At 52.8% G+C, this 16,706-nt stretch overlaps 1 protein-coding gene across 1 annotated transcript in view; it reads right to left on the bottom strand.

Moving 5' to 3' along the window:
* fer (fer (fps/fes related) tyrosine kinase) overlaps window positions 1-16,706 on the bottom strand; it is a 197,861-nt gene that overhangs the window by 77,128 nt on the left and 104,027 nt on the right. The window contains exons 2-6 of the mRNA XM_079257110.1: window positions 11,932-12,053; window positions 7,154-7,285; window positions 6,913-7,086; window positions 6,700-6,799; window positions 6,429-6,612 (exon numbers count right to left, since the gene is read on the bottom strand). Of these exons, the coding sequence (XP_079113236.1) occupies window positions 6,429-6,612; window positions 6,700-6,799; window positions 6,913-7,086; window positions 7,154-7,285; window positions 11,932-12,000 (659 nt within the window). The 5' untranslated portion in view covers window positions 12,001-12,053. The remainder of the gene's footprint in view (window positions 1-6,428; window positions 6,613-6,699; window positions 6,800-6,912; window positions 7,087-7,153; window positions 7,286-11,931; window positions 12,054-16,706) is intronic.

The following is a 16,706-nucleotide window of genomic DNA, read 5'->3' as shown; positions in this document are numbered from 1 at the left end:
TGACAGGTGACTGGTCATGTGACCGGTTACTGGTCATGTGACAGATTACTGGTCATGTGACCGGTTACTGGTCATGTGACAGGTGACTGGTCATGTGACAGGCTACTGGTCATGTGACCGGTTACTGGTCGTGAGACAGGTTACTTGTCATGTGACAGGTTACTGGTCATGTGACGGGTTACTTGTCATGTGACAGGTTACTGGTCGTGAGACCGGTTGTTTGTCATGTGACAGGTTACTGGTCATGTGACCGGTTACTTGTCATGTGACAGGTTACTGGTCGTGAGACTGATTACTGGTCATGTGACAGATTACTGGTCATGTGACCGGTTACTGGTCATGTGACAGGTTACTGGTCATGTGACCCATTACTGGTCATGTGACAGATTACTGGTCATGTGACCGGTTACTGGTCATGTGACAGGTTACTGGTCGTGAGACCGGTTGTTTGTCATGTGACCGGTTACGGGTCATGTGACCGGTTAGTGGTCATGTGACAGGTTACTGGTCGTTAGACCGGTTATTCGCATGTGACCGGTTACTGGTCATGTGACCGGTTACTGGTCATGTTACAGGTTACTTGTCATGTGACAGATTACTGGTCATGTGACCAGTTTACTGGTGATGTGACAGGTTACTGGTCATGTGACAGGTTACTGGTCATGTGACCGATTACTGGTCATGTGACCGGTTACTGGTCATGTGACCGGTTACTGGTCATGTGACAGATTACTGGTCATGTGACCGGTTACTGATCGTGAGACTGGTTACTGGTCATGTGACAGATTACTGGTCATGTGACCGGTTACTGGTCATGTGACAGGTGACTGGTCATGTGACAGGCTACTGGTCATGTGACCGGTTACTGGTCGTGAGACAGGTTACTTGTCATGTGACAGGTTACTGGTCATGTGACGGGTTACTTGTCATGTGACAGGTTACTGGTCGTGAGACCGGTTGTTTGTCATGTGACAGGTTACTGGTCATGTGACCGGTTACTGGTCGTGAGACTGATTACTGGTCATGTGACAGATTACTGGTCATGTGACCGGTTACTGGTCATGTGACAGGTTACTGGTCATGTGACCGGTTACTGGTCATGTGACCGGTTACTGGTCATGTGACAGGTTACTGGTCATGAGACCAGTTACTGGTCATGTGACAGGTGACTGGTCATGTGACAGGTGACTGGTCATGTGACCGGTGACTGGTCATGAGACCGGTTATTCGCATGTGACAGGTTACTGGTCATGTGACCGGTTACTGGTCGTGAGACCGGTTACTGGTCATGTGACAGGTTACTGGTCGTGAGACCGGTTGTTTGTCATGTGACAGGTTACTGGTCATGTGACCGGTTACTTGTCATGTGACAGGTTACTGGTCGTGAGACTGATTACTGGTCATGTGACAGATTACTGGTCATGTGACAGGTTACTGGTCATGTGACCGGTTACTGGTCATGTGACAGATTACTGGTCATGTGACCGGTTACTGGTCATGTGACCGGTTACTGGTCATGTGACAGGTTACTGGTCGTGAGACCAGTTACTGGTCATGTGACAGGTGACTGGTCATGTGACCGGTTACTGGTCATGAGACCGGTTATTCGCATGTGACCGGTTACTGGTCATGTGACCGGTTACTGGTCATGAGACCGGTTATTCGCATGTGACCGGTTACTGGTCATGTGACCGGTTACTGGTCGTGAGACCGGTTACTTGTCATGTGACAGGTTACTGGTCATGTGACCGGTTACTGGTCGTGAGACCGGTTATTTGTCATGTGACAGGTTACTGGTCATGTGACAGGTTACTGGTCATGTGACCGGTTACTGGTCGTGAGACCGGTTACTGGTCATGTGACAGATTACTGGTCATGTGACCGGTTACTGGTCGTGAGACCGGTTATTTGTCATGTGACAGATCACTGGTCATGTGACCAGTTTACTGGTCATGTGACAGGTTACTGGTCATGTGACCGGTTACTGGTCATGTGACAGATTACTGGTCATGTGATAGATTACTGGTCATGTGACCGGTTACTGGTCGTGAGACCGGTTACTGGTCATGTGACAGATTACTGGTCATGTGACCGGTTACTGGTCGTGAGACCGGTTACTGGTCATGTGACAGATTACTGGTCATGTGACCGGTTACTGGTCGTGAGACCGGTTATTTGTCATGTGACAGATCACTGGTCATGTGACCAGTTTACTGGTCATGTGACAGATTACTGGTCATGTGACCGGTTACTGGTCATGTGACAGATTACTGGTCATGTGACCGGTTACTGGTCATGTGACCGGTTACTGGTCGTGAGACCGGTTGTTTGTCATGTGACCGGTTACGGGTCATGTGACCGGTTAGTGGTCATGTGACCGGTTAGTGGTCATGTGACAGGTTACTTGTCATGTGACAGATTACTGGTCATGTGACCAGTTTACTGGTGATGTGACAGGTTACTGGTCATGTGACAGGTTACTGGTCATGTGACCGATTACTGGTCATGTGACCGGTTACTGGTCATGTGACCGGTTACTGGTCATGTGACAGATTACTGGTCATGTGACCGGTTACTGATCGTGAGACTGGTTACTGGTCATGTGACAGATTACTGGTCATGTGACCGGTTACTGGTCATGTGACAGGTGACTGGTCATGTGACCGGTTACTGGTCGTGAGACAGGTTACTTGTCATGTGACAGGTTACTGGTCATGTGACGGGTTACTTGTCATGTGACAGGTTACTGGTCGTGAGACCGGTTGTTTGTCATGTGACAGGTTACTGGTCGTGTGACCGGTTACTTGTCATGTGACAGGTTACTGGTCATGTGACCGGTTACTGGTCATGTGACAGGTTACTGGTCGTGAGACTGATTACTGGTCATGTGACAGATTACTGGTCATGTGACCGGTTACTGGTCATGTGACAGGTTACTGGTCATGTGACCGATTACTGGTCATGTGACAGATTACTGGTCATGTGACCGGTTACTGGTCATGTGACCGGTTACTGGTCATGTGACAGGTTACTGGTCGTGAGACCGGTTACTGGTCATGTGACAGATTACTGGTCATGTGACCGGTTACTGGTCGTGAGACCGGTTATTTGTCATGTGACAGATCACTGGTCATGTGACCAGTTTACTGGTCATGTGACAGATTACTGGTCATGTGACCGGTTACTGGTCATGTGACAGATTACTGGTCATGTGACCGGTTACTGGTCATGTGACCGGTTACTGGTCGTGAGACCGGTTGTTTGTCATGTGACCGGTTACGGGTCATGTGACCGGTTAGTGGTCATGTGACCGGTTAGTGGTCATGTGACAGGTTACTTGTCATGTGACAGATTACTGGTCATGTGACCAGTTTACTGGTGATGTGACAGGTTACTGGTCATGTGACAGGTTACTGGTCATGTGACCGATTACTGGTCATGTGACCGGTTACTGGTCATGTGACCGGTTACTGGTCATGTGACAGATTACTGGTCATGTGACCGGTTACTGATCGTGAGACTGGTTACTGGTCATGTGACAGATTACTGGTCATGTGACCGGTTACTGGTCATGTGACAGGTGACTGGTCATGTGACCGGTTACTGGTCGTGAGACAGGTTACTTGTCATGTGACAGGTTACTGGTCATGTGACGGGTTACTTGTCATGTGACAGGTTACTGGTCGTGAGACCGGTTGTTTGTCATGTGACAGGTTACTGGTCGTGTGACCGGTTACTTGTCATGTGACAGGTTACTGGTCATGTGACCGGTTACTGGTCATGTGACAGGTTACTGGTCGTGAGACTGATTACTGGTCATGTGACAGATTACTGGTCATGTGACCGGTTACTGGTCATGTGACAGGTTACTGGTCATGTGACCGATTACTGGTCATGTGACAGATTACTGGTCATGTGACCGGTTACTGGTCATGTGACCGGTTACTGGTCATGTGACAGGTTACTGGTCGTGAGACCAGTTACTGGTCATGTGACAGGTGACTGGTCATGTGACAGGTGACTGGTCATGTGACCGGTTACTGGTCATGTGACAGGTTACTGGTCGTGAGACCAGTTACTGGTCATGTGACAGGTGACTGGTCATGTGACAGGTTACTGGTCATGTGACCGGTTACTTGTCATGTGACAGGTTACTGGTCGTGAGACTGATTACTGGTCATGTGACAGATTACTGGTCATGTGACCGGTTACTGGTCATGTGACAGGTTACTGGTCATGTGACCGATTACTGGTCATGTGACAGATTACTGGTCATGTGACCGGTTACTGGTCATGTGACCGGTTACTGGTCATGTGACAGGTTACTGGTCGTGAGACCAGTTACTGGTCATGTGACAGGTGACTGGTCATGTGACAGGTGACTGGTCATGTGACCGGTTACTGGTCATGAGACCGGTTATTCGCATGTGACCGGTTACTGGTCATGTGACCGGTTACTGGTCATGAGACCGGTTATTCGCATGTGACCGGTTACTGGTCATGTGACCGGTTACTGGTCGTGAGACCGGTTACTTGTCATGTGACAGGTTACTGGTCATGTGACCGGTTACTGGTCATGTGACAGGTTACTGGTCGTGAGACCGGTTACTGGTCATGTGACAGGTGACTGGTCATGTGACAGGCTACTGGTCATGTGACAGGTTACTGGTCATGTGACAGATTACTGGTCGTGTGACAGGTTACTGGTCGTGAGACCAGTTGTTTGTCATGTGACAGGTTACTGGTCATGTGACAGGTTACTGGTCATGTGACAGGTTACTGGTCGTGAGACCGGTTGTTTGTCATGTGACAATTACTGGTCATGCGACAGGCTACTGGTCATGTGACAGATTACTGGTCATGTGACAGGCTACTGGTCATGCGACAGATTACTGGTCACGTGACAGGTTACTGGTCGTGAGACCGGTTGTTTGTCATGTGACAATTACTGGTCATGCGACAGGCTACTGGTCATGTGACAGATTACTGGTCATGCGACAGGCTACTGGTCATGCGACAGATTACTGGTCATGTGACAGGTTACTGGTCATGTGACAGGCTACTGGTCATGCGACAGATTACTGGTCATGTGACAGGCTACTGGTCATGTGACAGATTACTGGTCATGTGACAGGCTACTGGTCATGTGACAGGCTACTGGTCATGCGACAGGCTACTGGTCATGCGACAGATTACTGGTCATGTGACAGGCTACTGGTCATGTGACAGGCTACTGGTCATGCGACAGGCTACTGGTCATGGGACAGGTTACTGGTCATGTGACAGGCTACTGGTCATGTGACAGATTACTGGTCATGTGACAGGCTACTGGTCATGTGACAGGCTACTGGTCATGCGACAGGCTACTGGTCATGCGACAGATTACTGGTCATGTGACAGGTTACTGGTCATGCGACAGATTACTGGTCATGTGACAGGCTACTGGTCATGCGACAGATTACTGGTCATGTGACAGGCTACTGGTCATGCGACAGGCTACTGGTCATGCGACAGGCTACTGGTCATGCGACAGGCTACTGGTCATGCGAGAGGTTACTGGTCATGCGACAGGTTACTGGTCATGCGACAGGCTACTGGTCATGCGACAGGCTACTGGTCATGCGAGAGGTTACTGGTCATGTGACAGGTTACTGGTCATGCGAGAGGTTACTGGTCATGCGAGAGGTTACTGGTCATGCGACAGGCTACTGGTCATGTGACAGATTACTGGTCATGTGACAGGTTACTGGTCATGTGACAGGTTACTGGTCATGCGACAGATTACTGGTCATGCGAGAGGTTACTGGTCATGCGAGAGGCTACTGGTCATGCGACAGGCTACTGGTCATGTGACAGATTACTGGTCATGTGACAGGTTACTGGTCATGTGACAGGTTACTGGTCATGCGACAGATTACTGGTCATGCGAGAGGTTACTGGTCATGTGACAGGTTACTGGTCATGCGAGAGGTTACTGGTCATGCGACAGGCTACTGGTCATGTGACAGATTACTGGTCATGTGACAGATTACTGGTCATGTGACAGGTTACTGGTCATGCGACAGGTTACTGGTCATGTGACCGGTTACTGGTCATGTGACAGATTACTGGTCGTGAGACCGGTTACTGGTCATGTGACAGGCTACTGGTCATGTGACAGATTACTGGTCGTGAGACCGGTTACTGGTCATGTGACCGGTTACTGGTCGTGAGACCGGTTACTGGTCATGTGACAGGCTACTGGTCATGTGACAGATTACTGGTCGTGAGACCGGTTACTGGTCATGTGACAGGCTACTGGTCATGTGACAGATTACTGGTCGTGAGACCGGTTACTGGTCATGTGACAGGTTACTGGTCATGTGACAGATTACTGGTCGTGAGACCGGTTACTGGTCATGTGACAGATTACTGGTCATGTGACTTACAGGGCCAGCGTCATGTCCTCCTGCATCCTCTGCAGCGCGTCCAGCAGCGCAGGCGCCGCCTGTCGGCGATGTTCGTCCTGATGCGTCTGGGCACCACACACCGCCAACACATAATGGTTATGCAGGTTGTGTAGCTTCGCCGTTGCTTTGTCGTAGCGATCCCGAGCACGCTCCGCCTCCCGGCCTGTGGTTGGATGAAAAACATAACATGGGGGGAGACGTGAGGGCTCCCTGACCTCCTCAGCGCAGAAATCATGTGACCAATACTGACCTTTGGCCAACGAGTCTCTGTACTTCTCTTTGGCGATGTTTGCATCGCGGCTCAGCTGCCGGTAAGCCACCTTCAGCTTCTCCAAGTCACTTCTTGTTACCTAGAAACAGCAAACCCAAACGGCTCAGACACGTCGTCTTTCCAGCCACACCTCCAGACGCGACCACAGAGAGCCAACCTGAAAGTCAGGCCACGCCCCCAACGCCAGCATACCTTGTGATTGTGGCTCTCCAGCTGCTGATGAAGACTCTGATAGCTCTTCTTCACCTGCTGTTTGTCTCGAATCAGCGTTGCCAGGCGATGCAGCGGACCCGAGTTCAGGTCGTCAGCGTGGCTCCTCAGGACCCGGCCCAAAGCCTCCGTCTGACGGATCACCTGAGACCAGGACTGGATAGATGCACACCATGAGAGCAGGGTTTAAGCCCCGCCCATCGGCCTTCAGGAAACAACTCACCTTGCTGACAGTGCTGACGTACTCGGCAGCCTCTTGTTTCTCCGTTTGCTGAGTCATGCTGAGCAGCAGAGCCGCATATTCCTTATCGCTTTTCACTCGCAGCGTCATGAAGCGCTTCACCGTCTCCAGCAGCTGCAGGGAAACGCACCGTTAACTGGTCCCGCTCCAGTAAAGCCCAGCACCGTTAACTGGTCCCGCTCCAGTAAAGCCCAGCACCGTTAACCGGTCCCGCTCCAGTAAAGCCCAGCACCGTTAACCGGTCCCGCTTCAGTAAAGCCCAGCACCGTTAACTGGTCCCGCTCCAGTAAAGCCCAAATACATGTCAACTGGCAGCAGTTTGTAGCGGCTAACGGCTACTAGCTAACCGCCATGATTGGTGTGATTGCAGAGATCAGGACCATATTGTACAGTGCAGTCTCAGCGAGCTCACACGGAGGTTAGCGATGCTACGCTGCTGCAGTAACTTTAGCCTGAACATAGACATAATAAAGATACATGTATATATGTCTATAAGCCTCTCGCTCAGCAGTCTGTCTGCCAGTACTGGTTTAGTCATTTCATAACCCTTCTTCCCCGAGTATACCCACTTCTCCAGGGACCACTACACCACTGGTTCAGGGGTCTGTAGACCTCCACCCGGATTGCTTTCAGTTTACGGGGCAGGGAGGGGCCTTCAGCTGTGGGCCCCCCCTTCATCCCCTTCATCCCTCCACTCCCCTTCATCCCCTTCATCCCTCCACTCCCCTTCATCCCCTTCATCCCCTCCACTCCCCTTCATCCCCTTCATCCCTCCACTCCCCTTCATCCCCTTCATCCCCTTCATCCCCTCCACTCCCCTTCATCCCCTTCATCCCCTTCATCCCTCCACTCCCCTTCATCCCTCCACTCCCCTTCATCCCCTTCATCCCCTTCATCCCCTTCATCCCCTTCATCCCCTCCACTCCCCTTCATCCCCTTCATCCCTCCACTCCCCTTCATCCCCTTCATCCCCTTCATCCCCTCCACTCCCCTTCATCCCCTTCATCCCCTTCATCCCTCCACTCCCCTTCATCCCCTCCACTCCCCTTCATCCCCTTCATCCCCTTCATCCCCTCCACTCCCCTTCATCCCCTCCACTCCCCTTCATCCCCTCCACTCCCCTTCATCCCCTCCACTCCCCTTCATCCCCTCCACTCCCCTTCATCCCTCCACTCCCCTTCATCCCTCCACTCCCCTTCATCCCCTCCACTCCCCTTCATCCCCTTCATCCCCTCCACTCCCCTTCATCCCCTCCACTCCCCTTCATCCCCTCCACTCCCCTTCATCCCCTCCACTCCCCTTCATCCCCTTCATCCCCTTCATCCCCTCCACTCCCCTTCATCCCCTCCACTCCCCTTCATCCCCTTCATCCCCTTCATCCCCTTCATCCCTCCACTCCCCTCCACTCCCCTTCATCCCTCCACTCCCCTCCACTCCCCTTCATCCCCTTCATCCCTCCACTCCCCTTCATCCCCTTCATCCCCTCCACTCCCCTTCATCCCCTCCACTCCCCTCCACTCCCCTTCATCCCCTCCACTCCCCTTCATCCCCTTCATCCCTCCACTCCCCATCATCCCTCCACTCCCCTTCATCCCTCCATTCCCCTTCATCCCTCCATTCCCCATCATCCCTCCACTCCCCTTCATCCCTCCACTCCCCTTCATCCCTCCACTCCCCTTCATCCCTCCATTCCCCATCATCCCTTCATCCCTCCATTCCCCATCATCCCTCCATTCCCCATCATCCCTCCATTCCCCTTCATCCCTCCACTCCCCTTCATCCCTCCACTCCCCTTCATCCCTCCATTCCCCTTCATCCCTCCACTCCCCTTCATCCCTCCACTCCCCTTCATCCCTCCATTCCCCATCATCCCTTCATCCCTCCATTCCCCATCATCCCTCCATTCCCCATCATCCCTCCATTCCCCTTCATCCCTCCACTCCCCTTCATCCCTCCACTCCCCTTCATCCCTCCATTCCCCATCATCCCTTCATCCCTCCATTCCCCATCATCCCTCCATTCCCCATCATCCCTCCATTCCCCTTCATCCCTCCATTCCCCTTCATCCCTCCACTCCCCTTCATCCCTCCATTCCCCATCATCCCTCCATTCCCCTTCATCCCCTCCACTCCCCTTCATCCCTCCATTCCCCTTCATCCCTCCACTCCCCTTCATCCCTCCACTCCCCTTCATCCCTCCATTCCCCTTCATCCCTCCATTCCCCATCATCCCTCCATTCCCCTTCATCCCTCCATTCCCCTTCATCCCTCCATTCCCCATCATCCCTCCACTCCCCTTCATCCCTCCATTCCCCATCATCCCTCCATTCCCCTTCATCCCTCCATTCCCCATCATCCCTCCATTCCCCTTCATCCCTCCATTCCCCATCATCCCTTCATCCCTCCATTCCCCTTCATCCCTCCATTCCCCATCATCCCTCCATTCCCCATCATCCCTCCATTCCCCATCATCCCTTCATCCCTCCATTCCCCTTCATCCCTCCATTCCCCATCATCCCTCCATTCCCCTTCATCCCTCCATTCCCCTTCATCCCTCCATTCCCCTTCATCCCTCCATTCCCCATCATCCCTTCATCCCTCCATTCCCCATCATCCCTCCATTCCCCTTCATCCCTCCATTCCCCATCATCCCTTCATCCCTCCATTCCCCATCATCCCTCCATTCCCCTTCATCCCTCCACTCCCCTTCATCCCTCCATTCCCCATCATCCCTCCACTCCCCATCATCCCCTCCACTCCCCTTCATCCCTCCATTCCCCTTCATCCCTCCACTCCCCTTCATCCCTCCATTCCCCATCATCCCTCCATTCCCCATCATCCCTCCATTCCCCTTCATCCCTCCATTCCCCATCATCCCTCCATTCCCCTTCATCCCTCCATTCCCCTTCATCCCCTCCACTCCCCTTCATCCCTCCATTCCCCTTCATCCCCTCCACTCCCCTTCATCCCCTCCACTCCCCTTCATCCCCTCCACTCCCCTTCATCCCTCCATTCCCCTTCATCCCCTCCACTCCCCTTCATCCCTCCATTCCCCTTCATCCCTCCACTCCCCTTCATCCCTCCACTCCCCTTCATCCCCTCCACTCCCCTTCATCCCTCCATTCCCCTTCATCCCTCCACTCCCCTTCATCCCTCCATTCCCCTTCATCCCCTCCACTCCCCTTCATCCCTCCACTCCCCTTCATCCCTCCACTCCCCTTCATCCCTCCACTCCCCTTCATCCCCTCCACTCCCCTTCATCCCCTCCACTCCCCTTCATCCCTCCATTCCCCTTCATCCCTCCACTCCCCTTCATCCCTCCACTCCCCTTCATCCCTCCATTCCCCTTCATCCCCTCCACTCCCCTTCATCCCCTCCACTCCCCTTCATCCCCTCCACTCCCCTTCATCCCTCCATTCCCCTTCATCCCCTCCACTCCCCTTCATCCCTCCACTCCCCTTCATCCCTCCACTCCCCTTCATCCCTCCACTCCCCTTCATCCCCTCCACTCCCCTTCATCCCTCCACTCCCCTTCATCCCCTCCACTCCCCTTCATCCCTCCATTCCCCTTCATCCCCTCCACTCCCCTTCATCCCCTCCACTCCCCTTCATCCCCTCCACTCCCCTTCATCCCCTCCACTCCCCTTCATCCCTCCATTCCCCTTCATCCCCTCCACTCCCCTTCATCCCTCCACTCCCCTTCATCCCTCCACTCCCCTTCATCCCTCCACTCCCCTTCATCCCTCCATTCCCCTTCATCCCCTCCACTCCCCTTCATCCCTCCACTCCCCTTCATCCCTCCACTCCCCTTCATCCCCTCCACTCCCCTTCATCCCTCCACTCCCCTTCATCCCTCCACTCCCCTTCATCCCTCCACTCCCCTTCATCCCCTCCACTCCCCTTCATCCCTCCACTCCCCTTCATCCCCTCCACTCCCCTTCATCCCCTCCACTCCCCTTCATCCCTCCATTCCCCTTCATCCCTCCACTCCCCTTCATCCCTCCACTCCCCTTCATCCCTCCATTCCCCTTCATCCCTCCACTCCCCTTCATCCCTCCACTCCCCTTCATCCCTCCATTCCCCTTCATCCCCTCCACTCCCCTTCATCCCCTCCACTCCCCTTCATCCCTCCATTCCCCTTCATCCCTCCACTCCCCTTCATCCCCTCCACTCCCCTTCATCCCCTCCACTCCCCTTCATCCCTCCACTCCCCTTCATCCCTCCACTCCCCTTCATCCCTCCACTCCCCTTCATCCCCTCCACTCCCCTTCCAGAATTATTTGTATAAGTCTATAAGTCTTTTTTCTATTTTTATGGATATACTGTATCATTATGTCTCTTTATGGACCATTGTGTTGATGTACGTTTGTCTGCAGCTGAACTTGCACAATGTCCCCATGACATATTTACCTTTGTGGGACAAGAAAGTTTCATTCAATTCATTTATTCATGTTCATGACACGTGTCATGTCGGTTCAATGTACGCACATTCAAATAAATCCCATTATAACTATAAAACACGGAGCAGTGAGTTATGAAAATAATCTAACCTGGTTATAGTGTCTATCTGTTATAAAACATGATACTGTGGTATATTAATCACTAACCTGGTTATAGTGTCTATAACCAGGTTATAGACACTATAACCTGGTTATAGTAGTATATATACATGATACTATGGTATCTAAGTAAGATAACCCATAAAACACTTTACCTGGTTAAACTCATGGAAAAGAAAGGCTGAACAGAGATCATCCCCACCTTTAACTCCCAGTCCTGCAGCTTCAGTAGTCCCTCGTGGGAATTTCTCAGGTCCCAACCAAACCCCATCCTGGATCAGTCTGTCTCTAAGAGTGGGGGCGAGCGAGGGCCGATTGCATGGCCTTTTGGGGGAGAGAGAGAAGTTTTTAAGTATAAAGCATCAGAACTTATGAGCCCTGAAAAAAATACTAAAACCAATCTTTATGAACTCGGCCCTGAGCTGAGACTGGACTGGAGTCAGAACTGGGACTGGGATAGCAGGACCAAGACGTCTCATTGTCTCAACGTCCCACCACACGTCTCATTGTCTCAACGTCCCACCACACGTCTCAACGTCCCACCACACGTCTCATTGTCTCAACGTTCCATCACACATCTTAACGTTCCGTCACACGTCTCAACGTTCCATCACACGTCTCAACGTTCCATCACACGTCTCAACGTCCCATCACACGTCTCAACGTCCCACCACACGTCTCACTGTCTCAACGTTCCACCACACGTCTCAACGTTCCACCACACATCTCATCGTTCCATCACACGTCTCAACGTCTCTCACGTCTTAACGTCCCACCACACGTCTCAACGTTCCACCACATGTCTCAACGTCTCTCAGGTCTTAACGTCCCACCACACATCTCAACGTCCCACCACATGTCTCAACGTTCCATCTCGTCTTAACGTCTCTCACGTCTTAACGTCCCACCATACGTCTCAACGTTCCATCTCGTCTCAACGTCTCTCACGTCTTAACGTTCCACCACACGTCTCAACGTTCCATCAAACGTCTCAACGTCCCACCACATGTCTCAACGTCTCTCACGTCTCAACGTCCCACCACACGTCTCAACGTCCCACATGTCTCAACGTTCCACCACACGTCTCAACGTCCCACCACACGTCTCAACGTTCCACCAGACGTCTCAACGTCTCTCACGTCTTAACGTTCCACCACACGTCTCAACGTTCCATCACATCTCTCAACGTTCCATCAGACGTCTCAACGTTCCATCAGACGTCTCAAAGTCCCATCACACGTCTCAATGTCCCACCACACGTCTCAACGTTCCACCACACATCTCAACGTTCCATCACATGTCTCAATGATCCACCACACGTCTCAACGTCCCATCAGACGTCTCAACGTTCCATCAGACGTCTCAAAGTCCCATCACACGTCTCAACGTTCCACCACACGTCTCAATGTCCCACCACACGTCTCAACGTCCCACCACACGTCTCATTGTCTCAACGTTCCATCACACATCTTAACGTTCCGTCACACGTCTCAACGTTCCATCACACGTCTCAACGTCCCATCACACGTCTCAACGTCCCACCACACGTCTCACTGTCTCAACGTTCCACCACACGTCTCAACGTTCCACCACACATCTCATCGTTCCATCACACGTCTCAACGTCTCTCACGTCTTAACGTCCCACCACACGTCTCATCGTTCCATCACACGTCTCAACGTCTCTCACGTCTTAACGTCCCACCACACGTCTCAACGTTCCACCACATGTCTCAACGTCTCTCAGGTCTTAACGTCCCACCACACATCTCAACGTCCCACCACATGTCTCAACGTTCCATCTCGTCTTAACGTCTCTCACGTCTTAACGTCTCTCACGTCTTAACGTCCCACCATACGTCTCAACGTTCCATCTCGTCTCAACGTCTCTCACGTCTTAACGTTCCACCACACGTCTCAACGTTCCATCAAACGTCTCAACGTCCCACCACATGTCTCAACGTCTCTCACGTCTCAACGTCCCACCACACGTCTCAACGTCCCACATGTCTCAACGTTCCACCACACGTCTCAACGTCCCACTACACGTCTCAACGTCCCACCACACGTCTCAACGTTCCACCAGACGTCTCAACGTCTCTCACGTCTTAACGTTCCACCACACGTCTCAACGTTCCATCACATGTCTCAATGATCCACCACACGTCTCAACGTCCCATCAGACGTCTCAACGTTCCATCAGACGTCTCAAAGTCCCATCACACGTCTCAATGTCCCACCACACGTCTCAACGTTCCACCACACATCTCAACGTTCCATCACATGTCTCAATGATCCACCACACGTCTCAACGTCCCATCAGACGTCTCAACGTTCCATCAGACGTCTCAAAGTCCCATCACACGTCTCAACGTTCCACCACACGTCTCAATGTCCCACCACACGTCTCAACGTTCCACCCTACGTCTCAACTTCCCACCACACGTCTCAACGTCCCACCACACGTCTCAACGTCCCACCACACATCTCAACGTCCCACCAGACGTCTCGACGTTCCATCTCGTCTCAACGTCTCTCACGTCTTAACGTTCCACCACACGTCTCAACGTTCCACCACACATCTCAACGTTCTATCACATGTCTCAACGTCCCACCACACGTCTTAACGTCCCACCACACGTCTCAACGTCCCATCACACATCTCAACGTCCCACCACACGTCTCAACGATCCATCTCATCTCAACGTCTCTCACGTCTTAACGTTCCACCACACGTCTCAACGTTCCACCACACATCTCATCGTTCCATCACACGTCTCAACGTCTCTCACGTCTTAACGTCCCACCACACGTCTCAACGTTCCACCACACGTCTCAACGTACCATCAGACGTCTCAACGTCCCATCAGACGTCTCAACGTTCCATCAGACGTCTCAACGTCCCATCAGACGTCTCAACATTCCACCACACGTCTCAACGTCCCATCATACGTCTCAACGTTCCACCACATGTCTCAACGACCCACCCCACCACACGTCTCAACGTCCCAACATACGTCTCAACGTCCCAACATACGTCTCAACGTTCCACCACACGTCTCTACGTTCCACCCCACCACACGTCTCAACGTTCCACCATACGTCTCAACGTCCCACCACACGTCTCAACGTTCCACCACACGTCTCTACGTTCCACCACGTCTCAATGTCCCACCACACGTCTCAACGTTCCACCACACGTCTCTACGTTCCACCACACGTCTCAACGTCCCACCACACGTCTCAACGTTCCACCACACGTCTCTACGTTCCACCCCACCACACGTCTCAACGTTCCACCATACGTCTCAACGTCCCACCACACGTCTCAACGTTCCACCACACGTCTCAACGTTCCACCACATGTCTCAATGTCCCACCACACGTCTCAACGTTCCACCACACGTCGCTACGTTCCACCACACGTCTCTACGTTCCACCACACGTCTCAACGTCCCACCACACGTCTCAACGTCCCACCACACGTCTCAACGTTCCACCACACGTCTCAACGTCCCACCACACGTCTCTACGTTCCACCACACGTCTCAACGTTCCACCATACGTCTCAACGTCCCACCATACGTCTCAACGTTCCATCATACGTCTCAACGTCCCACCACACGTCTCAACGTCCCACATGTCTCAACGTTCCACCACACGTCTCAACGTCCCACCACACGTCTAAACGTCCCACCACACGTCTCTACGTTCCACCACACGTCTCTACGTTCCACCACACGTCTCAACGTCCCACCACACGTCTCAACGTTCCACCACACGTCTCTACGTTCCACCCCACCACACGTCTCAACGTTCCACCATACGTCTCAACGTCCCACCACACGTCTCAACGTTCCACCACACGTCTATACGTTCCACCACATGTCTCAATGTCCCACCACACGTCTCAACGTTCCACCACACGTCGCTACGTTCCACCACACGTCTCTACGTTCCACCACACGTCTCAACGTCCCACCACACGTCTCAACGTCCCACCACACGTCTCAACGTTCCACCACACGTCTCAACGTCCCACCACACGTCTCTACGTTCCACCACACGTCTCAACGTTCCACCACACGTCTCAACGTCCCACCACACGTCTCAACGTCCCACCACACGTCTCTACGTTCCACCACACGTCTCAACGTCCCACCACACGTCTCAACGTCCCACCATACGTCCCAACGTCCCACCACACATCTCAACGTACCATCATACGTCTCAACGTTCCACCACACGTCTCAACGTCCCACCATACGTCTCAACGTTACACCATACGTCTCAACGTTCCACCCTACGTCTCAACGTCCCACCACACGTCTCAACGTCCCACATGTCTCAACGTTCCACCACACGTCTAAACGTCCCACCACACGTCTCTACGTTCCACCACACGTCTCTACGTTCCACCCCACCACACGTCTCAACGTTCCACCACACGTCTCAACGTCCCACCATACGTCTCAACGTTACACCATACGTCTCAACGTTCCACCCTACGTCTCAACGTCCCACCAAACGTCTCAACGTCCCACCACACGTCTCAACGTCCCACGTCTCAACGTTCCACCACACGTCTCAACGTCCCACCACACGTCTAAACGTCCCACCACACGTCTCTACGTTCCACCACACGTCTCTACGTTCCACCACACGTCTCAACGTCCCACCACACGTCTCAACGTCCCACCACACGTCTCAACGTTCCACCACACGTCTCTACGTTCCACCCCACCACACGTCTCAACGTTCCACCATACGTCTCAACGTCCCACCACACGTCTCAACGTTCCACCAAACGTCTCTACGTTCCACCACATGTCTCAATGTCCCACCACACGTCTCAACGTTCCACCACACGTCGCTACGTTCCACAACACGTCTCTACGTTCCACCACACGTCTCAATGTCCCACCACACGTCTCAACGTTCCACCACACGTCGCTACGTTCCACAACACGTCTCTACG

The sequence above is a fragment of the Telmatherina bonti genome (genome assembly GCF_933228915.1).
Source record: "Telmatherina bonti genome assembly, chromosome: 17".
NCBI lineage: Eukaryota > Metazoa > Chordata > Actinopteri > Atheriniformes > Telmatherinidae > Telmatherina > Telmatherina bonti.
This window is presented reverse-complemented; position numbering and strand designations above follow the sequence as displayed.